This window comes from Phycodurus eques, chromosome 17 (genome assembly GCF_024500275.1).
Source record: "Phycodurus eques isolate BA_2022a chromosome 17, UOR_Pequ_1.1, whole genome shotgun sequence".
In the NCBI taxonomy this organism is placed as follows: Eukaryota; Metazoa; Chordata; class Actinopteri; order Syngnathiformes; family Syngnathidae; genus Phycodurus; species Phycodurus eques.
Window position 1 is genome coordinate 20,229,324 of NC_084541.1, and position 26,346 is coordinate 20,255,669.

Below are 26,346 nucleotides of genomic sequence, written 5' to 3' on the forward strand. Positions count from 1 at the left end.
TGTGGTTGATGACGTCACTGGAAGACAGGAAGGCCGACCTATCGTCGCTCCGCGAGGTTGACTTTTCAAATACTCCCAGCCAATCACATCCCCGAATGGTATGACGCTAATACATAATTGCTTCCCTCTTGTATGAACTTGCGTCGTGCTTATCATTAAACAGCTGGACTGAATATGTGTTGCAGAAATGGTGATTTCGGTTTTGTCTTATCAAAATGAACACTTGACATCGTCATCGCATAGGGCGCCATTCAGTCCGGGTAGGGAGTAAAAGTAACAAGTTTTACAAAACTTAAGTACTCGAGTACAGATACATGAAAAATCTCATCGGTTTTGGAGCAATCGGTAAATAAATAATTGCCATGGAAACGCCCCTTTTTCATCACCAAAATCCTACCGGGTACCGGAAAAATCACAAAACATGACAACAGAATAAACATTTTTAAAAATTGTTTTAATACAAATAACATTTCATTCAGCTACAGTAAAACTTCTAAATTTGACGTTAAGTGCTTACAGTATGCAGCCAACTAAAAGCACTTTAAAATGTTGCTACTTTATTAGAATAATACAAAACATAAAATCTGTTGTTAACGTGTATATATATATATATATATATATATATATATATATATATATATATATATAAAGGAAACTAATGCCTCAAAGAACCTTTAATAGGGACATGCTGATCTTTTCAAAGTAATTTATATTTACATTTTGGGGGGCTTAGTTATCGATGTATTATTATTTTGTTTCGCCAGTCCTATGGTACAGTTGTGCGTGCTATATATATGTATATATATATATATATATATATACATATACATACATACACACACACATAAATACATGTATAGTTAAGAATTTACAATGTTTTATTAACCGTTCCTGCTACAGTTCCACTGTAGATTTTTAATTTGGGGGAAAGTAAAGGCACAACATAAGGCATCAAACCTGAGATGATTAGCAATAATGTCCTCTGGATTTTGCTATTATTGGAAACACAGCTTATAATATATATATATATATATATATATATATATATTAATTGCAGGTTTCCTTATGACGTCTAATAATCACATTTTAGCGAGCTAAAACACATCTTGTTGTTTTAGCTGTTTGGGACAAGGCACAATCTTTCAGATTACTTTAAATGGAGGTCGATGCAAATTATTAGCTGTATTGTGCTATGATTATAGTGTATATTGGCAGCTCCCCTAAAAAAAAACACAACAAAAAAACTCAATAAATTGTCACACATTCAAATTATGAGTAAATCTAGAACAAGTGGCCCCCTGTTGTGTGTTGGCTGAAAACAAGCAGAGCATGTCGAAAATTGAAATATATGTCGAGATTACGAGATCATAAAAAATGTTGACACACTTGAGTAATGTCTTAAATGGCACACATTGAACAAAGACAAAACATTTGGTCAGAATCCAAAAGAACAGGTTTGGAAAAAGAAACAAGAATCCCAAAACAAAACATTTTGATGTGAAATTACCAATTAGCATGTGTATGCCTTTACATTAGCTTCTGCAGTACTGTTTTCAGAATAGAGAGAACTTAACATATGCAGTGTATAGGGCATACATATCTTACCAGGGTAATATTTTAGTGCATTAACACCTAAGAATACTGATTGGAGCTCAGTCAATGTGATAAATGGTGTTCAGTATTCACACGAGTGTGTTGGAAGCACGCACTCTGCTCGAATTAGATTATTTAGCAGACATTTTGAGGAGCGTTTGTTTTTTTCGCCTAAAGGGGCAGTTCGGTTCATAGGACCTTGCGAGCCGTGTCCCAGTGGCAAATGTACACTAGCCTCTAATAGGCAAGAAGGTAGAGTGTGAGTCGGGCGCAGTCAAACGAAGGTCTGTACTGGGGTGATGGATCGTGTTGGAGAGCCCGCCCGCTCCGAGGAAGAGGACGCCGAGCGGTTGGTCACCTCTCGCTGCAGCTCGTCCACTCTCTTCTGCAGCTCGGCACGCTTGGCCAGCAGTTCCTTGTGGCGCTGATGAACAGGTTCCTTGAACAAACAGGTGACGTAGAGGAGCTTTCATTTCGGGACACTCAAGTCAGGCTCTTTACCAAGTGACAACTCTCACCTGAGGCCTCATGCGAGGGTTCCAACGTATGTAGTAGCCCACCCAGAGCTCCAGGTGGCGTAAGCTTACTACAGGGAACAGCACATGATTGGAGAAGTTCACATACAAAGGATTGGTAAATTCCTCCAGCTGGCTGTTAATGTACGACCACAAGGATACTGTCCTCTTTGGAATCTCCTGTAAAACAGACATTCATATGGTTTATAGGAACAACGCGGAGTAGGTATTTTTTTTTTTTTTTTACTGCATGCATTACAAAATTAGGAGGTGGCAAAAGTACTTGCACTCTGTACAGAAGAAGAACAGATACTTGGTAATATCACTACAGCTAAGTCGGTTGTGAAACTCTTCGTATGTGTCACTATGTATTATACTGCCCCCAAGTGGCCATGGTGTGCGAATAGCTTGCTTCTACGAATCTGTTGCGTTATCACCGTCGATTCGCTCTGATTCACATTACGCCATGTAAGCCCCTAACGTCGCAATCAAAATTTCAACTGCGGTTGATTTGACCTAACTACATCTTTTTTTTTTTTTTTTTACATTGTGTTGTCGTCCACGTAGGTTGTAAAAAGGTAACAAGCCTATTCGGACCAAGTAAAGAAAACGAATGCACGGATATCTCTTTTCAAATGTAGGGAGTAAAAGGTCGTCAGAAAAAAAACAAACTCAAATTACTGTACGGATACCTGAAAAATCTACTTAGTCTTACTTGAAGTATTTGTACTTAATCGAAGAATGCAAACTGTATGCACATACTTCCTTCAACCTCTGCTGTTCGCTGTTACACAGGAACGTCCCAAACAAGCAGCTGTACAGATGGTCCAAGATGGTCACCAGGAAGTATTCGTTAAACTCAAAAGCTGCAGGGAACTAATGCAAACCGTTACCATCTTATTACCTCGTCAGTTATAAAAGATTTGCTAAGAGGTACTTATCCGTTCACCTGGCGAGTCAACTGCCACACACAGTCGACAAACTGAATAAAAACAGGTGACCGATCTGCGTCCGTGTGGTTCTTGTCGCCGTGGCCGATACGCTGAAAGACAAGAGAGGAACTTAAAGGGAGACTGACCCCCTCGTCCCCCTCCCCCTTTTAAGTTGAAGGTGCAAGGCTAGGTAACAAAAGAGATTACCAGCTGGAAGCGGTGCCCAAAGCTCAGCCATTCTTTCTCGAGCAACACCTGGAAGCCTCGAATGGTTCGGTAGTAACCGTCCAGCATGAGCACGGCCAGCGAGGTGAGCTGCGCTGTGCGGTCCCAGCCGTCGCTGCAGTGCACCACCACGGACGTTTTGCCAGACTCCACCTTGTCTGCAATACGCAGCGCTCCTGCCAGGATCAGCTACAAACAAAACTGGGTCAAACATTCTAGAGATACATACAGTGGATATAAAAAGTCTACACACCCCTCTTTTCAAACACCAGGTTTTAGACGATAAACACTGGGACCGAGATTAACCATTTCAAAGCTATTTTCACAATGAATGTTACCTATAATCTGTGCAACTCAAAAAAAATGGAAATCTTTTACAAAGCAGAATTAAAAATAAACAGATAATGTAGTTGTACAAATCAAGTCAAAATGACCGTTTTAACAAATATGTCAATTTTGTTTTAATCGCAAACTCCCCTTCAAATGATTTTTTTGCTGTCCAGGAATGCAAGTAAATAACCACTTTGTAAAGAAAGAAATTATAGGCTTCAATATGTTTGAACTTATTGTGTAAAACAACAAAATTAGAAAATTCGCGGCTAACAATAAGTATGTTAGCATTACATTTTGGTAATTACCATTGTTGCTAACTTGACATATTGGTTGGTGGTCAAATGCACTTTATAAATGTTATTCTCGGACCTCTTTTGCCCAGGTGCATAATTAAAGTAGCACATCGCTTGGCTCACCTTGATGTGCTCCAGCCAGTGAGTGGACTCCAGATTAGAGAGCCAGTGGGAATCCTCAATGTTGGGGTAGACAATATCCTTCAGCTTGCGGAGTGACTCTCTCATGACGTGGATGTTGTGAATATCCAAGAACACCAACTCAGCATTTTGATAAGCATCCTCGCTTTCATATCCGCCACCTTTCATCTGAGGTACCAAATGTTTTGGACGACGGTTGACTACCTTCATGTCTACACGGCAATCGCAATGTGTTTTTCCTCTTCCTACAGCACAAACCTTGTTCGCAGCAGCATTGACACTGGGTCGAGCATCAAAAATGAAGAGTTTATGTGACTGGGCGTTGGCATCCATGATTGCCTGCAGGTATTTTTCATCCTCTTTGCTTCGCTTCCCGTTTACTCCGACCATGGGCTGACTGCAACGTGTAACTGTCGCCTGGCTCTCCGGATGGATCCAGGACAGCACCTATACGAAGAGTGTAAGGAAACGGCGGTACGTCACAAGCAGCTGTTCACCACGACGACGAAGCAAATCTTTTACTCACAGGAATCCTTCCCTTCGCCCGGAAGGCTGCCACTCTCTTCAGCTCCTCATCTGGAATGTGGACCGGAACCGCCATCGTTGATGGGTACGTATCGCACAGTTCGTAGTGATCGTTTACCTTTGTAATCCTCCAACTTTCATTGGGAATGCCCTTTGCGACACACAAGTGAGTCAATCATCAGGATAAATTGCCTATGAGACCCCCCCGCCCATTTCACCCCCCCAAACAGTGAAATTTTAATAAATCTGATGACGCTGCTCCATTTTCATGATGACTGAATGATTCTGATAAGGACACCAAAGACCTTACGGTGAGTTTGACCCGAGTGTCCGCTATTAGGTCGAGTTAACAATTTGCAAAAGCCCCGTTTTGACCAGGCACAATAGTTTGATTCACTTCAGTTTGTTATGCAATTTTTGCCATTCCATTGTCAAACGTTGCAAAGGGTACAAAAACAACCGACCTGGACTGCGCCCCCAATCATTTATTAACAATGCAGTTTGTCCTCCATTCCTTTGATGCTGCTGTGATGTTACATTATTGAACATAGCTGAAAACACTGTCGCATGCTCTGCTCTAGCAAGATGCACCATCCACAATTTACTATTCCAAACCGCATACTGCGGCAATTTGTCATGACGAAACACAATACCTGTCTTTTGTATTCAGAGACTGCGTCATACACCTTCCATCCATTCTCGGGAAACACTTGTCCATACTCGAAAGCAAATATTTGCTGTGGAGAGTAGGAGGAAATCTTATCAGTTGGTGGGTGGCAGGTGGCAACAAGCTCCATGAGCCACCAACATGGCTGATCTATCACTCACCAACCCGTTGGAGACAGGAAACGCAAATTTCATCAACACTTCGAAAATGGACTTCCTGAGGGTGTCATCCATTTGTTTGTGCGCAAATCGCAGATTACGCATATCCTGAGGAGAGGCAGAGCAAACAGATGGCGGTCATACGCAGGGCTCAACGGCAGCACACGAACGTGAGCTTCATGGTCGGAGGATATTAAGCGCTCTGCGTGTTAATTCTATTGAACAAGATTTGGCTTCACCTATATACATATTCCTAAATTAATGAAGGGTATATTGATCATAATTAATGCAACAACACAAGAATATCTCGACTACTGTAATATCAATGCACTACGGCCATGTTTGTGCTGACTCACCTTGCAGACGAGGCCGTAGGACACATCACCGCGGCTCGACGCGCTGCCGATCTTCTCCACGCGACTCACAACCCCAAGGGGCAGGTCCAGCACAAAAGAGGGCTCCTAAAGGTTCACAGAATAATCTTTGATTTGGGCAGATCTTGTATGTGGCGAAACATGCATGAAACATCGTACCCTGTCCATGCATTTGAAGAAGAGTCTGTAGTTGCTAACTGTCACTATTCCACGCAGCGCTCCGGTAAAAGGACAGAAATAGGTGACATCTTGAGCTGGAAAAACAAAATCTTTATTAAATCACTTGAGGAATAAACAGTTGAGTGTAGCGGAAGCGTGCAAAAAAACACCCATACCCATTTCTTGCACAACTTCGTTTGGAAGTAACTGTGGTTCCTCTTTATCAGAATCTCTAAGAACCTGTTACCGGCAAAAGAAAATTAGGACATGTTCAAGTAATATACACACAAAATTCAGGGTGTCTACCTTTGCTTGAGTTTTGGGCTTGACCTAAAAATAAAAATCAGGGCTACATGTTAGTCAGAAGGTGATTTGGGGTTCATGAGGATTTCGAGGATTACGAACCCTGATCTCTGGGGGAAACTCCGCTGAGGTGGTCGTCTCGGACAGCATGCAAGAGGGAGCCTTAACCTGGGTCGAACGCTCAGAGCTGTTCAGAGATAAAGCTTTGTTTTACATTGCAGCCGCTCTGAAACCAAGACTTCGTGACCTCGACGCGATTGTCATCTAGCGACCACCTGACACAAGTCACCCAAGTTTCAACGAGTATCAGTTAAACGTTTTCAGACATCACTGTCGGCTAAACATAGTGCTGTACCAATCAACAACAGTCACAGACATTTCAGATCACATTTATTTTGTTTAGGGATGAAAAAATGTATTTTTTCCACCATTTATTCCTTTGAATTTTAGATGGCAACTGAGGACATTTCTCCCACTTCTTCCATTCATTTGTGCGGAAGACGTATTGTACGTACAGTACGTAACTTGGCCAAACTCAAACACTGACTAGTGCTTACCGATGTGCGTTATTTCGAACTACCAAAGACTGTCAATTGATTTTAGTCATACATGAAGAGTGAAGAGAAAACGTTGACAGCAACCACGGAGTCTTGTAGCGATTTCGGATGATTTTCACCAATTGCGTGCGTTGGTCAGACGTCGTTATCTGCTACAAACTCCGATTAATAAATCCACATTTGAAACAACGTCACTGAAACATTTAGCCCAACAAGCAGAACACGATATGGATATTAGGCAGATTCCTATCGAAGCAAACGGAAACTGTCAACATTTTGTCACGAGCCATTAGGACGAGGTTATTACTTAGTTCTAGAAGCTTCAGACTTACTTTATAAGAGCAAGTCCTGCCTTCAGTTATATGGAAGTGACATAGCAATAATATTTGTGTTAGTTTGTAAAACTTTTAGCTAGCTTAACCAAGGTTACCTGGCCAATGAATCAACGCTCGGATGTCGAGAAGAGGATTGCTTCGAGCCCAAACTGTCGATGCTTCCGGTCTTCTCCATGTTATTCTGTTGTCTTTTGTCAACGTATAAACAAAAAATGGTGGCTGCAGTGGAACAAGAAGGGTATTTAATCCCGCACTATGACTTTTGACCAGTACTAAATCCCCAGCAACAAAAGGACGCTGCCATGTTTTCCCAGCAGCCTCAGTCGCTCGTCGACGGAGAAATAGCTCTCCAGCGCAGCGCCCCCTGTCGGTAGACGTAAGAGTTGCGGCCTCACGGTTGCTCGTTTTCCAGGGAAAACAAAATTGCTGCTTTTGAAAATCATCACACAATTTTACGCAAATTCCAAATTTCTATCATTGGCTAATATAATACCTAATAAACACGCGCACACTCCAATTCACACACACCACACAAATTACAATTTGTTTAGGGAAAAGAGACACCAAGATCAGAATCAGAATCAGAATCATCTTTATTTGCCAAGTATGTCCAAAAACACACAAGGAATTTGTCTCCGGTAGTTGGAGCCGCTCTAGTACAACAAACAGTCAATTTACAGAACACTTTGGGGACATAAAGACATTGACAAAAAACAATTGTGCAAAAAGATGCAGAGTCCTCTAGCACTTAGAGCAGTTCGAACGACTCATATTGCAATAGTCCGGTGCAATGACCGTTGTGCAAAGGGCGCTGAGACTTCAAGGAGTGTATGCGGTTTAAAGTGACGAGTAGTGCGATCATCTGGGACAATGTCGGTTGTGCAAATGTTACAGATACTCCTCAATCAGTGTGCAAATGGAGCAGATGCTACTCTGGCATGAGTGGCCAGTATATGCAAATAGTGCAGCATGGCAAGACAACTACAGTGAGTGCACGAGTAATACATAATTGGCCCCACAGAAATGTGACAACGAACTCAAGTCAAAAAATTGCCAGCTTGTTGTCATGGAATTATAGGTTAGGTGTTTAAGAAGTTGATCGCAAGAGGGAAGAAGCTGTCGGAATGTCTACTAGTTCTAGTTTGCGTCGATCGGTAGCGCCTACCTGAGGGAAGGAGCCGGAAGAGCCGGTGACCGGGGTGCAGACGGTCCGAGAGGATTTTGCACGCCCTTGTCTTAGTTCTGGCAGCGTGCGAGTCCTCAATGGTGGGTAGGGGGGTGCCGACAATCCTTTCAGCAGTTTTGATTGTCCGTCGCAGTCGGAGTTTGTCCTTTTTTGTAGCAGCACCAAACCAGACTGTGATGGAAGAACACAGGACCGATTCGATGACCGCTGTGTAGAACTGTCTCAGCAGCTCCGGTGGCAGGCCGTGCTTTCTCAGAAGCCGCAGGAAGTACATCCTCTGCTGGGCCTTTTTGAGGACGGAGTTGATGTTGTGCGCCCACTTCAGGTCCTGAGAGATTGTAATTCCCAGGAACTTGAAGGTCTCGACGGTTGACACAAGGCAGCTGGACAACGTGAGGGGCAGCTGTGGCGAAGGATGCCTCCTGAAATCCACGATCATCTCTACCGTCTTGAGCGTGTTCAGCTCCAGGTTGTGTCGGCCGCACCGCAGCTCCGGCCGCTCCGCTTCCTGTCGATATGCAGACTCGTCACCGTCCTCGATGAGGCCGATGACAGCGGTGTCATCTGCAAACTTCAGGAGCTTGACAGTCGGGTTCGCTGAGGTGCAGTCGTTCGTGTAGAGAGAGAAGAGCAGCGGAGAGAGGACACAACCTCGGGGCGCCCCAGTGCTGATGCTGCGTGTGGATGACGGTGGCCTCCCCCAGCCTGACCTGCTGCGTCCTGCCCGTCAGAAAGCTGTAAATCCACTGGCAGATGGCAGGTGAGACGCTGAGCTGGAGAAGCTTGGTTGAAAGGAGTTCAGGGATGACGGTGTCGAACGCTGAGCTGAAGTCCACGAACAGGATCCTCGCGTAGGTCCCTGCACTGTCGAGGTGTTCTAGGATGAAGTGCAGTCCCGTGTTGACCGCATCATCCGCAGACCTGTTCGCTTGGTAGGCAAACTGCAGGGGGTCCAGCAGGGGACCTGTGACACTCTTGAGGTGGTCCGGCACGAGACGTTCAAAGGACTTCATGACCACAGATGTCAAAGCGACAGGCCTGTAGTCATTCAGACCAGAGATTGCAGGTTTCTTGGGGACTGGAATGATGGTGGAGCGTTTGAAGCAGGATGGAACTTCGCACATTTCCAAAGATCTGTTAAAGATCTGAGTGAAGACTGGAGCGAGCTGGTCCGCGCAGACTTTGAGGCAGGATGGGGACACATGGTCCGGTCCTGTTGCTTTGTTAATCAGAGAGCGCGTTACCGAGGCGGCCACACTGGTAGGCGCCATCTTGTAGAAGCAAAAACAACAAAAAAACAAACAAAAAACCTTTGCCCATCATTAGTGTGACCTCTAACCTGTGCAACTTAAGAAACATTTTTTTAGAGGTGAAATTAACAAAAAAGTGTGCACACCCTCCTATGACTCGAGGTGTGTGTGTGTTAAAATGTTTTCAGTATTAACCAGTCACATTCAAACATGTCAAATGGGAGTCAGCGCACCAACAGCCATTATGTAAATGCCTCTGACTGACCCCAAATTGATTAACAAATAAATAAAGCTCATTTGTTGCTGTGAATGTCCTTCACAAAGGGTATTCACAGAGTTGCCATATGGGGCTTTTTAGATCCATCTATCCATTTTCCGTACCGCTTCTCCTCACGCGGGTCGCGGTTGTGCTGGAGCCTATCCCAGCTAGCTTCGGGTGAGAGGCGGGGCACACCCTGAACTGGTCGCCAGCCAGTCACAGGGCACATCTAAACAACCAACCATTCACACCCTATGGGCAATTTCAAGTCTTGAATTAACCTACCATGCATGATTTTGGGATGTGGGAGGAAATCGGAGTTGCTGGACACAGGCGAGCGTAGTCGCCACACAGGCGAGGGCGGATTTGAACCCACAACCTCGGAACTGTGAAGCAAATGTGCTAACCGGTCGGTCACCATGCCACCACTTTTTAGATTCTGGAAGAATCCATTTTTGTTAGAGTTGTTAGTTTAAATGCTTTATTGGAATTGCATTCTTTTAATTTCCAAAAGCACACAGGTTTCAGGAAACCCCTTCAAAGAGCTTAAAGTAATGTTTCATCAATCGATCTTTATTTAAAGTATGTCGACCACATTTATATACAAGATTAACATTGTTGAGACATAAGAACGTATGTGAATGCAGAATGAGGGTCAGAGGGGTTTAGGAGAGTCGTAAACTACACTAAAATAATAAGAAATCAAATGAATACAGATCGTTTTTTCTACTTAACATACTTTTCCATAAATTTCTTGTGAAATTCAGAGCGCAGAGTATCATTGATGAAGCGTTTCTCCTTGCGTGCTTTGTCCAATCCTTTCGCACAGTTCTTAAACACCACATCATCATCCCACCTGGAGAGAAATAATCTCATCAATGGTTGAAGATAAGCATTAAGTGTAGAAAATCAAATCAATGATAACGTTGCGCATATGTCTGCATTACCTTCTCTTGACCTTGAACGTGTTCTGATTCTGAGCCACTTGCTGCTGCTGCTGCTGCTGTTGCTGCTGCTGCTGCTGCTGCTGCTGCCCTGCCAAATTAATCAATGGATTGCCACTCAATATATTCTCCATTCTGATCCTCTCCTCCTCTGCCTTTTTCTCCCGCTCCTAAGATGGAAAAATACAGCAAAGACATTTGGCTTAACCTAAAAAGCCACAGAGTATTATTTATTGTGAATTGATAGTTGACCCTCCGCTCTTGCTCCTCAGCCCGCTCCTTTTTAATCTTCTCCAGTTCTGCCAGAAGAGCCGCAGTGTCGTCATCATCGCTCTCCTCCCCAGAGTTGTCATCCTCATCGTCCTACTCACAAACAAACAGAATCCAGAGTGAGGCAGTTTTTTGAGCACGCCGTCAGTCTGGCGGGTTGACTTCGGTACACACCTCAGTAAGGGGATCATCTGCATCAAGATTGGCGGCTGGAATTTGATCCAGTCTGGGCCTCTTTGATGAAGAGGAGGAGGAGGAGGATGAAGAGGACGTAGTGTGCTCTGAAGAAGAAGTTACTTTCATTTGGATCAAATACGGAGCTGCCCACAAATGTACACAAAAAGACTCCCCTGTTGCTTTCCGTATCTAATCCATAAAAGCACAGCTGAGATTTTAGAAAGAACTCATCCAAGTGGGAAATGGCAGCGTCTTAAGCGCCTTCACAGTTAATTACAGTAGATGTGTGTTGATGGGAACACGACGGGGAACAAATGGCACGCAGTAGAACGGGGGGGGGGGGGGGAGTTGACAACTGTCCAGGGGCTCTGAGCATTTATGGGGACCCCAAACGCACCCATGCCCATCCCCCGTTTTGACAAATGATTTCTCTCCGCTGTTGACAAAATAAAAATCTAACATTATCATATAAGACGAACCTCTTGGTCCCCTCTCTCTGGGCTTCTCACGAGCAGCTACACGCTCCCGCTCCTCCAGCTCCCTGCGGAAGTCACGGGCACGGACTTCCTCGGGGGCATCCTGGGTAGGCTGCCTGACAGACAACACGCATGACAGAAGAGTCCATGTAAGCACTTGCACACTTCCATTTCCAAATAACAAATCACGCTTGATAACTTTGGTCCACTGACCTGTACTTGATTTTGGTGTGACCTGGGAGATCTCGACTGGAATACTGTTTTGACAGTGCACTCAAATCCCCCTCCCCCTTCCCCCGCCCTCCTCTGGCCGGTTCAAATGTTGGTCTTGCCGCTGTAGTCATCGTGGACGGCTCTATTTTGACACAGGACCGACAATCAATGAAACAGAGCAAAGACTGCAACGAACCGTAGGACAAAGAGTCAAGCGCTTGACTCGCACGGGCAGGGCCCGACACAACTATGAGTCGATATCAAGTCATGAAATGACATATTATAACCACGCAATAAGCAATTACGGGACTCATTAGTTCTTCCCAACATTACTGGGCGCCATGAGACGTTTGTTAGCTCGTAATGCTAAGAAGCCACAGAGCACACCAGGTGGAACAATGCTATTTCCCACTTCAGAAAATACAATATTCAGCGAAACTAATTCATTCAAACACGTACAACAATCAAGCCTGCTTTCCAAACGATAGAAACTACGAATAGAAATAAGGCAACTGATACACTTACAACAATCCGCCTGTTCTGAAGAAAGGACGAGCTTCCGTAAGACGTCACTTCCTGCAAAGGTGTTGCATTCACAGACACTCGGAGCAAATAAGAAAGGAAACTCCAGCTCGCCTCGCAACGTATCATATGCGGTCCTTCTTAATAATACATCCATCCATTTTCCGTACCGCTTATCCTCACTAGGGTCGTGTTTCAAATATTATATGGAACGTGTTTGATTTAAATGAACAACAATGATTCGATTCAGACTGGATAGCGAAGGGTTGGCCACGCTTATGTGCTCAAGGGCCACACTAGATTTTTTAAATGAACAGATGGGTCAAGCCAGTCATAGATGAGGTTAAAATAGGTCGAATAAAATAAACATGAAAGCATATTCGATTTTATTATTTATTCTGTATATATTAAAAGTTAATTATTTACTGAAATATATTTTAATATAAACGTAAAATTTACTTTTATAAATTGTTTACGAGCCATCCATTGCCCGTACCACTTATACTAAATCAATTAAGACATAACATGAAGACAATGACAATTTTGAAACTTTATACGTATAATCACAATAGAAAGCTGGCATGCTAAATTCCCATTTCAAGGTGATATTTTTTTTTCTCCCGTATTTTGTTTTTACACGTAGACTTCTAACAAACGTTCTTTACCTTATTTATAGCCCTCCCTTCCTGCATCCCCCCCCCCCCCCCAGAATGAATACTAATTATTTCAAAAGTGTGACCAGAGCCCTAAAGGTAGATCATTACAGTAAACAGAATAACTTTAGCAAGGTTGTGAAATCTTTCAGATGAATAATGGAATCTAAAAAAAAAACAAACTGTGAGCCTATGATGTGCCTCTGCCTACTTTGAAGCTCAGTGCACATACAACATCTTAAGTCTCACAGCTCACCTTAAGCAGGTGAGAACACACTCGTGATGCCTCGGCTGTGCCGGGTGACATTTCATTACAGTTCATACAGTCCCGATTGCTCAAATTTCCACACTGATTAAGAATTTGACCGGTGTAATTGGTGCTCTCCAGAGTCACCAAACAAGATTAAAAAGCGAGGATGGATGAAAATCTTAACAGGGGCCCAAAAATGAAGAGAGGCAATTGATGCAGAGATGAAAGACGACATAAGCGTGTCAACATTCATTCCATCGAGGCATGCAAACAATCCACTCGCATACATAAAACCCACAATTTATATTTTTTGAATCTCGATCCGGTCCAGTTTATCTCTCACTGAGTCAGCTGGGATATGCAGCCAATCTGAATCCGTGGTCATGCATTTACTTCTAAAGAGTTCATAGAAAATAAATACAACTCACTAACTAAGTCAAATTACTGTGGAGACCAGAACAAGTCCAGTTTGACTTGCTACTCAATGTGAGTACTACAAATGAAATATCAATTCGAAAGAAAGACAACTGGCAACTTGAACTGTCTTTATTTTGGGAACGTGAAAATGCATTCTGATATTTAAGGAAGTAAAGCAATAAATGGACTCAACAATGTCAGTGTAATAATAATGTTGTACGATCAGTTGTGAGATCGTGAAAAAGCTCTGCGTTTATAAGAGCAGCAGCGTCAGTAAGTCTGCCCGTGTCAGTAAGTAAATCAATTACATTCGTTCTGGGACAAATTGCCTTGCAAAGAGCTCCTCTCATTCACTGCTAAGCCTCTGGTGTTCATTTTTATGTGTGTAAATTATAGCTCAATTATCTGATGGATACATTTGTGCTGGTAAACAATTGAAAACAGTCTGGGGTCAAAATAATTGGTCATGTCAACAGGGGGGGGAAAAAAAAAAAAAAAAAAAAAAAAAAAAAAAAAGACAGGTCGGAGTTCCCTTCCCCCCCCACATAGCTTTAGGAACATGATAAAACATGACGTGTATTTATAGGTGAGCGTGCGGTCGCAGGCAATTTCCCGTCAAGAGTTTGTTGATGCGGGCGTACATATTGAGTTGGTGCACTTGCAAAGATGAATTTACTTAGAAAGACGTTATAGGTTCCGCCACTAACATGCTCCAGTATTGCGCTACTTACAGTTAAGAGTTTTAAGTGACAGAGTTAGGCTGAAGGTCCAGGAGCAGTGAATCTTCCTACAACACGCTGCGCTGATGTCGACAAAGCGTCCCCGGTTTCAGGGTCCACGTTGGGCGATGACATTAAACGGGCTTCATTAAAAGGAAAGCGGCTCAGGGGGTACATGCCGCATTTCCTAAAACTTTCCTGAACTATCCTGATACCCTCGTCCTCTTTAGCCACCTGATACGCCGCCTTGAACACGCCCGAGAAGTCCTTCTTGCTGACCGCAAAGAGCGTCGCATCGGTGGCGCGCGCGTCACCTAACAGCACGGCAAACCGCCGCTTGATGAGCGGAAAGAGGCCGGCGTCGAGCGGCTGCAGGATGTGGGAGCAATGAGGCGGCAGGCACACGAGGACCACGCCCTCCTTTCGGGCGGCCTCCACCACTTCCAGGTTCACGGGTGACTTGTGGCCGTCGAAAATCAGGAGCAGCGGCCGCTCTTTAGGGGCGCGCGCCAGGAAGTGTCTGAGGAACCACTTCTTGAAAAGTTCCGAGGTGACGCTTCCCGAGTCCGACCAGCCGTAGAGGGCGTCTGACGGCCCTTGTGTCTTGTAACACACTCCTCCCGGGTAGGCTTTGGAGTAGACGATAAACGGGGGAACATCCTTCCCGGCGGCGTTCGAGCAAGCCAGGACAGAGATGTAGTCCTTGGATCCCGGCGTGGACTTGCAACCCAGACCGGCAGCATTGGGAAGAAGCAGCCTCTTCCGAGCCAGCTGGAAGCCCATCTCGTTGCAATTCCACATGTACTGGGGCTTGTCCCCCAACGCGTGAGCTTCCACCACAGAGCTCAGAAGGTGAAAAAAATGATCCAACGCTTCCTTCCTGACACCAACCATCCTACCTCGCGTAACGCCGTCTGCCGGTTGAATCGCAATGTTCTTTTCTTGCCGCTTTCTGAAGTTGAGCCACCAGGTCTGGCCCAGTTTAGAGAAGGCTACCCTCCTGTGTTGACGCTTGTAAATGGAAGACGCGAACGACACCAGCTGCTGCTTCGTGAGCGGGAATCCATGCTTGGACACGTACAAGGAGAATTCCACCAACAGTTCCTCGTCAGAAGATGTTATAAGCTGAGCGGGCCCGCTGCGACTCCCCGGTGTCACCCGTCCACTGACCCGGTCCCCCAGCGAGGATTTGGGGACGCCAAAGTCTTTGGCTGCCTGTCTCACAGTGCACCTCCCCGACTTCACCTCGATCAGCGCGTGCTCCATGGCTTCCTCTGTCCATTTCTTTTTCTTCTTCCTTCCAATTTTGTCAAGATGGTTTCTTGAAGGCATGGTTCTAGGATGGAGCAGAATACACAAGAGGACACAGTTTGACGGACATGTGAAGAGCTTCTGCAAAACTGTCAAAACGGAGGCCGTGATCTTTTTCATGATTTATTGCACTACGCAAGTCTCACAGTGTAACTGGGGTCAAGCAAGCCAGACGTGACACACCCACTGGGTCACCACAGAAACGGGCATCAAAAGTCCTGGACCACAAACCCACTAGATGGCACCACGGCCTAATATTCAAGAAAGACCAGCTTTTCAATGTTGACACTTTTGGAGGCCTCTCAGTTCTCAACCTTAAGCAAAAACGTAAACAACTCAGGAATACAATACACTGACACTGACAGAGCTCAAGGTTGTTGTTGTTGTAACACAAAAGTAAAACCACGGCTTAAACAAAAACAAGCCTGTGAAGATGGATTTCAACGTATACACTTGTAATTGTGAACATGTTTTTGAAAGCTTTTCTTTTACTACCGTGGGCGTGTACTTCTTCATATCACTATGTCTGCAATAATCTCGCGCTGTTCTTTGTTTAATTAGCAGATTTATACTGGTTTTTTCCCCCCCCACTACACATCAACTTTCACCGGGAAGCCAAAAGAGAAACTTACGGTTGCAAATAAGCTTTGAAACCTGAATGCATAGCTTCTTCTTATTTTTTGTACAAATAATGTTGAATGTATTTGACTCGGTTCAATAACCACCTATACATATATCTTCATTAAAAAAAAAATGAGAGCCTTTGAGAAACTCTAATATTAACAAATAGTACCGCAGGACTTACTGATGCTTCGCAGTCAGTAGATAATGACAAAAATGTTGTATTTCAGCCTCTGTGGAGCGTATGAATCCTTACGAATGAGCTTTGCTGATTCTGCAGCCCGAAAGTTGTGTTACCGATGGGAACAATGTAAAAATGAGTAAAAATGAAAGTAACATTTCCTGCTTTCCAGTCGTGTCGCCTCTAACCAGGAAATGGATCAAGAGCGTTTCAAAATAAAAGTCATTAACTTCCGCTCAGATTTCAAGATGCTATCGTCGGAGTTTACATCAGTAACAAATATAAACACAATTACATTAAAATAGCTACTTATAAATAACAATTAAAACATAACACGGTATTCCTTAATGTTATATTTTAAAGTGCCGGAAAGAAGTAGAGTTAAGTAGCTAAACAACAACGATGCAGTTTCCTTTGTGTTTATGTGAAATTTAGCTAATACAATGATTCAATTTTCCTCAAGGAGCTTCTTATCTGTGAGAACAAACACAACAGATAGAATTGGAAGTTTTAACTCGAAAATTGTTTTTTTTTGTTCCAGGGAGGCTTAGTCATTCTAAAATCTGAGATTTAAAGAACACTCCCAGAAGAGATGATTGTTCCTTTTACGCAACCCCTCGGGCAGCGGTGTCAAACTCATTTTTGTCTCGGTCCACGTCGTAGTTATGACTACCCTCGGAGGGCCGCTACAACTGTGAACCCATACAAATGAAAAATTACCTCATATACATAATATACATAACAATTTGACGAATAACCAGTTTTGAAATCAGAAGCCTATAAAAACATGTTTTTTGACCATTGCATTTCTTTTCAAAGTGGTATTGGTAACAAAAAAATGCTTGCAAATATCTTCATGGTATTACACCAGAACACAATGAGCAATTTTGATTTGCTTTCGCGGGCCACATAAAATGATGCGGCGGGCCGGATCTGGCCCCCGGGCCACCAGTTTGACACCTGTGCCCTGCGGGACCTGGGGGGGGGGGGGGGGAAGGTTGAGATTTTAGTTATAGATTTTTCACGATCTCACTAATCCTCCCTCCCCCAACTAATAATAGCCATAAAAATAATTTTCAGGGTTTTCCCCATCTATATCAAAATAAATGTTTGAATTTGTTTCTAAATCTATTATTCGTTTTTTCTCTTCGAAGGTCAGTGTCCTAAGCGATATGAACCAAATGCACTTTCGATAAAATGATGTACAACAGCGACCTTTTCATATTTTAATAAATATCGCCAACATGAATGTCATTATGGTACAGTATGTATGGTAGCGCAAAAGTACAGATAGATGAACAAATAAATGCAGTTTAAAATAACTTTCTTATGAGAATTTGCTTCTTTACAAGTTTTTAAGCCATACAGTGAATGTGACAGACAAAATGATTTGATTTGATTTTGTCTACAATTGGACAAGTTGTGTCGAAAATATCAAGCAAAATTAGCATCTGAGAGTGTACCCTAGTAATATTACTTGAAGATACCGATTTCAAGCGCGAACGCGCTTTCTTGCATATTGATGAGTAAACGTTGCATCTTTCAACACGTCTCCCACAGAAAAAAAAACATTTTGTGGCAAAAAGAAGTAGGCAGAACCAAACGAACCCGAAAATAAGGACAAATGTGTCGGCCGGTCTATTATTAAACACTGTGAGGATGCTTCAGATGCCTCTGCAGTCGCTCCATCTCGAGTCATTCAGAATGGGGAGACAAAGGGACACCCCGAGGCACAATCTCGTCTGAAGGCAGCTGAGCTGAGCAACCGGTTTCGGTCTTTGCTTGCGAAAAAAAAAACCAAAACCAAAGAAAGTGCTGATGCCTTCTATCGCCGATCGTATTTCGAACACAATGAGGGAGCTGCTGTGATCTCCGCAGTGGGAGAGCAACCGGTTGCCCGCACGACCTTCGAGATGGATGAAGGCAACGGGCCAACTGAGCAGCGTGATGTGGACGACAATGATGGCGGCCCTTGACACTTTGCACATGCTCAGTGTGACGTACACCGAAAGAAGGGTTGACTGCGGCCCCAGCAGCCTGCTGACACAAATGCGTGCATATTTTTCAGACATTGCTGTGCAACGGTGGTAGGCCGCTACTGTTTAAACTACGCAACAGTTCAGCCTTGGCAGAGGTCTGTCTGCTTTATAAAATGACATTCTAGTCATACATGGTCAATGTCGCATCGTTTAAAGATCAAATTGTCAATCTCATTGACTTATTCTATTCCGCAGAGTAAATATGCCTCTCACAGTGGCCTGGAAAATTGGCATCATTTGTGTTATTTTATGTCGTAATGAAATGTACATATGCACTATATGCGCAACACACCAAGGTAGGTGAAACCAAGTTTTTTAGTGACTCATTTTAAAGACACAAATAGTCACTAATCTCGTCTGAAAACTCCCCAAACTAATTGGCTGAATAGTTTTTGCATGACCTTGCAAACAAAAGTCCGACAAACATAAGAGACTTTTGCGGATGTAACCAAGGGTGAATCATCGAATAGGTCTTATTTCAGCCAACACGTTGTATACGCTGATGATATTTTTAGCGTGCTCTCACGACTGCGGCTGAACCCTTGATAGAAATGTCAAGATTTGAGTCAGCAACCCTTCTGTGAAGTGCCATCCTGAATGTGTAAGGTCTGTTTGGTCACTCGCCAGCCTGAAGGCCAGGCCCTTTGTGTAACCGCTACCCGGCATGTCGCTGGTGGTGTACGGGTAACGCTCGTCTGAATTCGGTGCAGTCACTGTGAGTTCAGCTCCTAACTCAGTGACCATCGTTTCTTGTTTTTCTTGTTTAAAATGTGCCCAGAAACGGAGTTTAAATACTGTAAATGATCACCAAACCTAATGCTAGCTTAGGTGATCATTTAATAAAAACCTTATTGTACTACACTGCGTTTTCAAGAACAGTGTTCATTAAAGAAAAGTAGTAGCAGTTGCGTAGTATTTTTCGCTTTTCACTTGTTAATGCACACCTTGAGATACGACTTCAATTCATTCTATGACCACGCTTGCGCCTCAAGACACCGTTCCCCCTCCCAAAATAAAATGTAATATGTATTTTAATGAGGACAAATAGCGCTCGACAACATTGTACTTTATAAAGAAAATATACAGTAATGACATCATTTAATGGAATGTTAAGAATTGAACCATGTTTACCACACGTTTTGCTTCAGCTGAATGGTCATTAGGGTGCTCGCTCCTTCTGGCGTGCACGCCTTGGCCTGCAGACGTACGGCGAGCCTTCAGAACTCCACAGCCAAAATATTAGTTGAGCTTTGTAGAGGATGAACAATGTATTGTTATTTTATCTGTCTACATGTGTTGCGCCACAGTTTGTGTTCAAATATCCGTCGCTTTAAGGGTTATAAGACCGCCACAACGTCTGTTTACGGCGTTTCCCGTTCTACGTTAGCATTAGCATTAAGCTCGCAGACCGAAAGGCTGAGCTATGTTGTCGTTTTCAATGCACAACGTGCAATTGTCTTTGTTTGACAGAAAACCTCAACTGGGAGTGGCGAGGAACACCTTGAAGTCAGTTGAGTTCGCTGCCAACATATCTCAAGGTGCACTCGCAAGTCAAAGAAAGCGAAGAAATCGTCAAAACTACCCCGGAAAACCGCTAAGTTAACCCACTTTCCCATTTTCCTACAGCATCAATGATTGCACTATTGTGGTACTATCGTTATTGTCAATATTCATTTACAGCCAATGGGTTTCTCTGCGATTTCACCGCCCAACTCAGTACTGTACAAATAACACAACGATGTTGATTAACAAGGGTTTTATTGAAAACAATTTGCAGTTATGAAAGCAAAATCACCAACGTTCACGTCTGTAGGACTAAGTTGTGGATGCCCACACATGACAAAGCTCAATTTTAGAAGCAGGCTGACATGTTAAGCACGGGTTAACGGATGGAAAGTTATGGTAAGCAATCTCGGAGGCATCACCTCCAATACCGAATACGTGGCTTTGTTTCCCCCCCCACACAGTGGTGTCGAAACAAAGCAATCATGTGAGTGACAGTGATACAACACAACGCTCCACGGGTGCGGATAACTTCGGTACATTCCGCTTCAAATCACACAATCAATACACGCGGTGGTGCCAAGGCAGCGGCCGAGTCATTTCCATAGACCCGATGCATGCATCAGTAAGCACTGAACGGGGTAAAAAGGCAAGTTACACTTTGCGAGGGCAGCTGTTTAATATTCCTGAAATGCCGCACATCACAACAACACTGGCACGAAACGGCACCCAAAAAAAGAGACACGAACAACAAAGCTAAAAGAATCATCCGAGAGGGCAGAAATCTTCATCTCTCTCTAAGTTGTTCACACGCAAGACATACCGGTGAGGAATATTACTGGATGCATCTTGGAGAAATGCAGCACGAGCAGGTGAACCGGATTGGCTGTTTCCAGGAGGCTAAATGACATCTAGTATGGCGTGTGTGACTGCGCATCTCACAAGCGGAGGACGCCGTCATTTGAGCTGCGGGTCCCGCCTTTAGCGTACCCCTTTCCTGCCCAGGAACCGCAAGACCGCATAGTTGTAGGCGGTTGCAACCAAAAACAGAATCTGCAAAACAAACAAACAAACAAACAAAAAAATGGATTGATGAAGAGGAGAGGAGCAAGAAAAAATGTGTTTGGCACGCCAGAGGTCTGTTAACAAAATCTGCCTTGGCGAGCGGGACACAATCTCGTGTGAAGAGATACGAATAATCATCATTTTTTTAAAAACGCACACAATTTTCATTATGTATTTTGACGAAATGGAATGAAGATCTCTGTGTCCAAAAGCGTTCGTACACCTTCTCAAGACACGAAGACGCTTATAGATTAGCGGTTCCCACACTTTCTAGCGCCTAAAGATGGACGCAGCTCCATAATGGGAGGTTTTCTTACTAGATATTTATATGAATATTATATAGGACTTAGGATTATGGAATCACTGCCCTAAATAAAGGGAAACAAAGTATTAAATCACAATTCAATTTCAATGTACTGCACATAAAAGTTAAATCAAAGTCTTTACCTAAATAATTGTTTCAAAACAAAAAGTTCTTAAGGAGTAAATGTATTGAATTTAAAGGTTAAATACAACTGAACTGTTCTTCAACAGTTCCATCATTTTGGTGAATAGCCTCATTTGCAGCTGAAACGCCTTAAACAAAGAATGAAAATGGAACCAAAATGTGACCAGGTATGAATGATTCTGGCCTTAACTGTTCAGTATATTTATGATGCATGCGAACTGTTGCTCACCAATGCTAAGAGAGTGATTCCGGCACCGGCAAATGCCGCAATATACAAGTCATAGGTGAGGTGAAACTGGAAGAAAGAAACACGTCAAAGTTAGTCTCAAGCTGTGATAGTCATATACTCGGCGTGTGCGTGTGTTCTCCTGCTATGTCATTATTCTCTCTTACACAGCAATCCTTTTTGTTGCACTGTATCAGTAAGACAGCATTCAGCATAATCGATGGTGGTGAAAGGGTGCGTCAAATGGAATATGGAAACGGTGGGCTTACTTCACTCGTCTTGCAAATAGATGCCAAGGTCATTCCGCAAGCCTTGCCCGGCATTGCGTTCCAAGGGAGCAGCCCTTGAATAGAGACGTGACATAAGCGATGTAGCTCTTGCCAATGCAGATTGAAAATATTTGTGGGGAAACATTTACATCCTTTGCAAATGGACAAATGAACAAAACAGCAGCAGAGAAACTAAAGTCGTCTGAAGGAATTCCATGAGCAAGTTAGTTTTGCATTTATGTAATCCCTAATGATTAATTCATCGCCTCACGAAATCACATTAATATTCTCATCAGGCGCACATGCGGTCGGTCGTTATAGGAGCATCGCACCATATTGCCTGGCGTCCATGCAAATCCAGCCGTGCTGATTTATGCTGGTGGTTTTTTCAGCCAGGAGGTTGATGTCGTGGCAGGTCTGCTCCATGTTGAACAAGAAGTAGACCGGAATTGCCGTGAAGGCGAACACCGCCAGCCAGATGAAGGCCAAGATATATGTCACAATGATAAACTGTTGAAATAGTACAAAAAGAAAACAAAGAAAAAGCGCAACGTAGGGTCACGGGAAAGTCACTGAGTGATGAATGTGGTATCAAGAAGTCCGCTATCAACCGTAATTCTTTGATTTTCTTTAAATGGTAGAAACAAAGCATTCGACGTCGGCAAAATGACCCGATGACATCGTTGCCCTGGCCCCTCCCACCCCCCCCCCCCCCCCCCCCCTTCCCCTTTGTCCTCCCACTCACCGTCAGGCTGAGGCATCGGCCACAGTGGGTGCTCCTAAATTCCCCGAAGGTCTGCTTGACCGCGCTTGTCGTGTAGAAGCCTTCAGCCAGCAGCAGAATACCATAGAGGAAGAAAAATGAGGCCAGGCCGTAGATGACGTACTGCAAGTATTCGACACTGCGCGGGGGTCAAAAGGTCAGTCAGACTGGAGACCGAGACACATTTCAAGAGGAAAAGTGGAAAATAAACTCACAAGGAAGCCACGACCTCATAGTCCTGCTCACTGCGGGCGAAGTACGTCTCGACCAGGACTTCGGTCTGGGTTAAGGCTTCGTGCCCGCAACCGCAAAATAGAGCCATGCCTGCGTAGCACAGCAAGGTTGCCACCAGAGATGGGTAGGGCACTGCCCCCAAGCACCGGACACAGCAATCATAACAACCTGAGGGGGCATAATATATCAGCACACAGGCGGCACACACCGCACACAGGACCACACAGCACATCTAAACCTCGATGAGGAATTCTTTCACCCTGCGGGAGAGCTGGCCCGCAAATCCATCAGCACACACCAGGAACGAAAGAAAAACAAAGCCGCAGGCGATCAAACGCAAAGAAACCGCCGCTTATTTCTAGAACATGGAGTGCGGTCTCCCCAGTGTGAGCAGCTGAAGCAGGGAGCAAACACCCACAGTGTTAATAAATAAAAGCAGTGGCAGAAATGGGATGGAGAAAAGCACCTAAGGCTTTGCAAAGCCACGGCTGCCTGACCGGAAACATGCCGCCTCCGATCCTGTGCTCCGCAACAAGAAAGATCCCAAGATGAGAACTCGCGTCTGCCTACAAGCCGCTACAAAACAACGCTGCCTGTGCCGATTTCATCTGCAAAGTGAACGGCGCTCATCCGCTTGTACGGACACCCTGACGCTTCTACGCGAGCCGGTCCGGCCCTCCTTCTGTGTCGGTCGCGGACGTCGCCGAGGCTAAAGAGCGACGGCGGCGGCACGCCGACTTCACAGGCTCGAGGAGAGAGCGTCTCATTGTGGCCGAACATAAGGTAGCCATTGTCAGTGCCATGAGACAAAGGGCAGCGATGTCAAGCAAACAAAGACCTTAGAGAGACCACACATGCTGTCGTAGAAGCGGCATAGAGGGGGGGGGGGGGGGTCCACCGGGTCACCGGCGGCAATGTCGGACCATCCTTCCTCCTGCCATAGCTGGCTCACACTGGTACCACGGCACGCAGTGTCAGGTCAGACGGGGATAGAGTGGGTGCAGACATCAGTATTACCCGGTGAAGCATTTGATCGTCTGACCAAACAACTGAGCAGGCTGCCATCGAAATATAAATTGTATCAGCAAGAAGACGACTGGGGATGCGGTAATGATAATGCCCGTCGATGCCCACGCTTCAGCCGAGAAGGGCATCGATGCGTTTAGTCGATGCCAGCTGATCAATACGCACCTCAAAACTGGTAAGAAATGTGCACAAATTGGTGCACTGTGATCAGAGGACGTGAATTATGGCTCATGGTCATTTTGTATGTAATTTCAAAACCATGATGTGAATCGTGGCTGAAAGGAGTTTGTCGGCCATAACAAGGGATTCAAGTGGAACTAAAAAGTGAGTCAAACGACGATATCGACTCTCCGCTTAACAGGTGACAACGTAGCAACGGTGAAGGGCAAATGAAGGGAAAAACCAAACGTAAAAATCTTGGGTCATCTTCAAATACATCAATACAACATGATGTCCAAGGTCAGAAATTACATTTTTAAAATAATAACAATAACAATTACGAGTGATTATTTATTTCACTTTATTTAGTCATAGGCGCCTTTGAAGCCAATCGGTGTCACCGTACAAACACAGCTTATCAGCATTATTACTTTTTACACCGTCTCAAATGGCTTTCAAAGTAGATGAAAAGGAGGTACTAAAAATTGTGCGCACTCACCCATGTCCACAAAGAAGTTAGGAGCTTATTGAAGTTTCTGCTGCGCGGCTTCCCAACTCTGATATGAGGATATGAGAAGTTATTCCCCGCCACTCCTTTATGAATCTGACTCGCGCTTTTGTCTCATCAACAATAGACCACATCACCCCAAGTGACATCTTAAAGTCACAGTCCCATTTCAGCTGCCAGACATTATTTATAGAGCCACGGCGTTGGCGTCAGCGACAGAGGCAGAGGCAGATCACACATTTGTGCTCTTTATCATTGGACTTTTGTGTTAAATATTCTTTTGCTTCTAGAAATGAGTGGAGTGGCTTTTGTGGGGACATCAACTCGCCACGTTTGTATTACTTATGAATTGCTTATTAAACTGAGCTCAGTTTGGACTGACACACACAGAAATGCATTCATTAAATTCATTTCATTATCGTAGTTGCCGTTTGCTAGTGCATGCATCACACCGAAAGCTGTTTCTATTTTGTATGGAAAGAGTCCAAAGATTAGGTGCAGCTCTCACGATACCACACTGCAGAGCAATCCTCCACCCTAACAAAATACTGCAACATTAAAAACATATTGAATTTATTACCGTTGTCAGTCAAAATGCAGCAGTATCATCTTCGGAAGGCAATTTGTTGATACAGCTCTCGTTGTGGATCGAATTGGATTTTGCAAGTGGCTCTAATGTCGTGGCCCGTCTTTTTGCACTATATTGCGGATAAGGACGGGGCCCAACCGTGAATCGCGAAAATCCAGGGATAATTCACCTCCGTTGTAGCGTTTTCGGTGATGGTAACCCCTTCCCCCTTCAAAAAAAAGAATAATACAACCCCCCCCCCCCCCCAAAAAAAAAAGAAAAAAAAAATCCCCTAATAGGCGAATCCGCAGAAACTGAAGCACGAGTATGTGGGGGTCCGCTGTATATGGATTTGATATACCCTCCCCCACTGATTTGACATGTTCAGTCAAGTAAGATAACGATAACAATAGAAGCATCGATAAATGCAATAAACAGATGAAGTTAGTTGGAAAAGGATAATCTGAGGAAATGAATTTTGAGTCTGAATTTGAAAGTAATACAAGATGAAATATTTCGAGGATCAGGTGGTATTTAGTGAGCCAGCCAAGATGTAAGTTAAATGCTCTATTGATAATAAGCTTGCTAATATGCAAACCCATGGATTTCCACACCATGCATACTATGTCTGCACATCTTCGTTCACATTCACTTTCACGTAGAGTTGCATCAATAAAAAGGTAGCAAAACAAATGGAAATGGCCGTGACGGACATTGATGAAGTTGTCTAACAAGGGTGACATTGACAGTCAGGTCCAGCTGCTGCCCGCTTTCCCTCCCTCCCTCATTTGACCCAGTTGATGTCAAAGCTGGGTTCAGTACAAAGGGGCCACTGTGGAGCTGGACAGAACACTGTGCTGTGCTCCCTTTTTTTTTTTTTAGGGGGGGGACCTCATCTAATTTTTCCCTGCCATTTCAAGCACATAGCTGAAATCTCTTTCTCAATGTTAAGCTTGATTCTCTTCAAAACAAGAACACC

General features: G+C 44.1%; 3 protein-coding genes across 8 annotated transcripts; all 3 read right to left on the bottom strand.

Annotated features, from left to right (window-relative positions):
* Window positions 1-435: 435 nt before the first annotated feature.
* mtmr2 (myotubularin related protein 2) lies at window positions 436-7,435 on the bottom strand. Of its 3 annotated transcripts, none has more exons than XM_061703027.1 (17): window positions 7,206-7,297; window positions 6,828-6,924; window positions 6,321-6,405; window positions 6,222-6,245; window positions 6,092-6,155; window positions 5,916-6,010; window positions 5,739-5,843; window positions 5,386-5,490; window positions 5,211-5,294; window positions 4,559-4,708; window positions 4,291-4,479; window positions 4,015-4,200; window positions 3,248-3,454; window positions 3,058-3,150; window positions 2,871-2,984; window positions 2,112-2,288; window positions 436-2,032 (listed from the first exon to the last, which is right to left on the bottom strand). In XM_061703027.1, the coding sequence occupies exons 3-17, from the start codon at window positions 6,366-6,368 to the stop codon at window positions 1,868-1,870; spliced, it is 1,806 nt and encodes a 601-aa protein (XP_061559011.1). In that variant the 5' UTR covers window positions 6,369-6,405; window positions 6,828-6,924; window positions 7,206-7,297; the 3' UTR covers window positions 436-1,867. The 3 variants fall into 3 exon arrangements, with proteins under 3 accessions (XP_061559011.1, XP_061559010.1, XP_061559009.1); XM_061703026.1 differs by having other exon boundaries at window positions 6,828-6,927; window positions 7,206-7,296; XM_061703025.1 differs by lacking the exon at window positions 6,828-6,924 and having other exon boundaries at window positions 7,206-7,435.
* Window positions 7,436-10,327: 2,892 nt separating this feature from the next.
* cwc15 (CWC15 spliceosome associated protein homolog) lies at window positions 10,328-16,735 on the bottom strand. 3 transcript variants are annotated; one of them, XM_061702373.1, is made up of 7 exons: window positions 16,563-16,735; window positions 11,886-12,027; window positions 11,676-11,788; window positions 11,194-11,300; window positions 11,002-11,112; window positions 10,753-10,919; window positions 10,328-10,661 (listed from the first exon to the last, which is right to left on the bottom strand). In XM_061702373.1, the coding sequence occupies exons 2-7, from the start codon at window positions 12,014-12,016 to the stop codon at window positions 10,532-10,534; spliced, it is 759 nt and encodes a 252-aa protein (XP_061558357.1). In that variant the 5' UTR covers window positions 12,017-12,027; window positions 16,563-16,735; the 3' UTR covers window positions 10,328-10,531. The 3 variants fall into 3 exon arrangements, with proteins under 3 accessions (XP_061558357.1, XP_061558358.1, XP_061558356.1); XM_061702374.1 differs by lacking the exon at window positions 16,563-16,735 and adding an exon at window positions 12,411-12,461; XM_061702372.1 differs by lacking the exons at window positions 10,328-10,661; window positions 10,753-10,919; window positions 11,002-11,112; ... (1 more) ...; window positions 11,676-11,788; window positions 11,886-12,027 and adding an exon at window positions 13,850-15,782.
* A 3,618-nt stretch (window positions 16,736-20,353) lies between these two features.
* Window positions 20,354-24,888, bottom strand: plp1b (proteolipid protein 1b). Of its 2 annotated transcripts, none has more exons than XM_061702528.1 (7): window positions 24,791-24,888; window positions 23,088-23,274; window positions 22,855-23,011; window positions 22,442-22,619; window positions 22,110-22,183; window positions 21,844-21,909; window positions 20,354-21,154 (listed from the first exon to the last, which is right to left on the bottom strand). In XM_061702528.1, the coding sequence occupies exons 1-7, from the start codon at window positions 24,792-24,794 to the stop codon at window positions 21,083-21,085; spliced, it is 738 nt and encodes a 245-aa protein (XP_061558512.1). In that variant the 5' UTR covers window positions 24,795-24,888; the 3' UTR covers window positions 20,354-21,082. The 2 variants fall into 2 exon arrangements, with proteins under 2 accessions (XP_061558512.1, XP_061558511.1); XM_061702527.1 differs by lacking the exon at window positions 24,791-24,888 and adding an exon at window positions 23,573-23,787.
* Window positions 24,889-26,346: the final 1,458 nt, after the last annotated feature.

Excerpts from the sequence above, each read along its gene's own strand:
- mtmr2 (XM_061703025.1), bottom strand. The coding sequence starts at position 7,285 with ATGGAGAAGACCGGAAGCATCGACAGTTTGGGCTCGAAGCAATCCTCT. Across the intron at positions 6,156-6,221 it reads AGCCCAAAACTCAAGCAAAG|GTTCTTAGAGATTCTGATAA; the intron begins GTAGACACCCTG and ends TGCCGGTAACAG. Across the intron at positions 4,201-4,290 it reads TCAATGCTGCTGCGAACAAG|ATGAAAGGTGGCGGATATGA; the intron begins GTTTGTGCTGTA and ends TTGGTACCTCAG.
- cwc15 (XM_061702372.1), bottom strand. The coding sequence starts at position 15,778 with ATGCCTTCAAGAAACCATCTTGACAAAATTGGAAGGAAGAAGAAAAAG.
- plp1b (XM_061702527.1), bottom strand. The coding sequence starts at position 23,612 with ATGTTTCCGGTCAGGCAGCCGTGGCTTTGCAAAGCCTTAG. Across the intron at positions 23,275-23,572 it reads GTGGCTTTGCAAAGCCTTAG|GTTGTTATGATTGCTGTGTC; the intron begins GTGCTTTTCTCC and ends ATGCCCCCTCAG. Across the intron at positions 23,012-23,087 it reads TATGAGGTCGTGGCTTCCTT|TGTCGAATACTTGCAGTACG; the intron begins GTGAGTTTATTT and ends ACCCCCGCGCAG.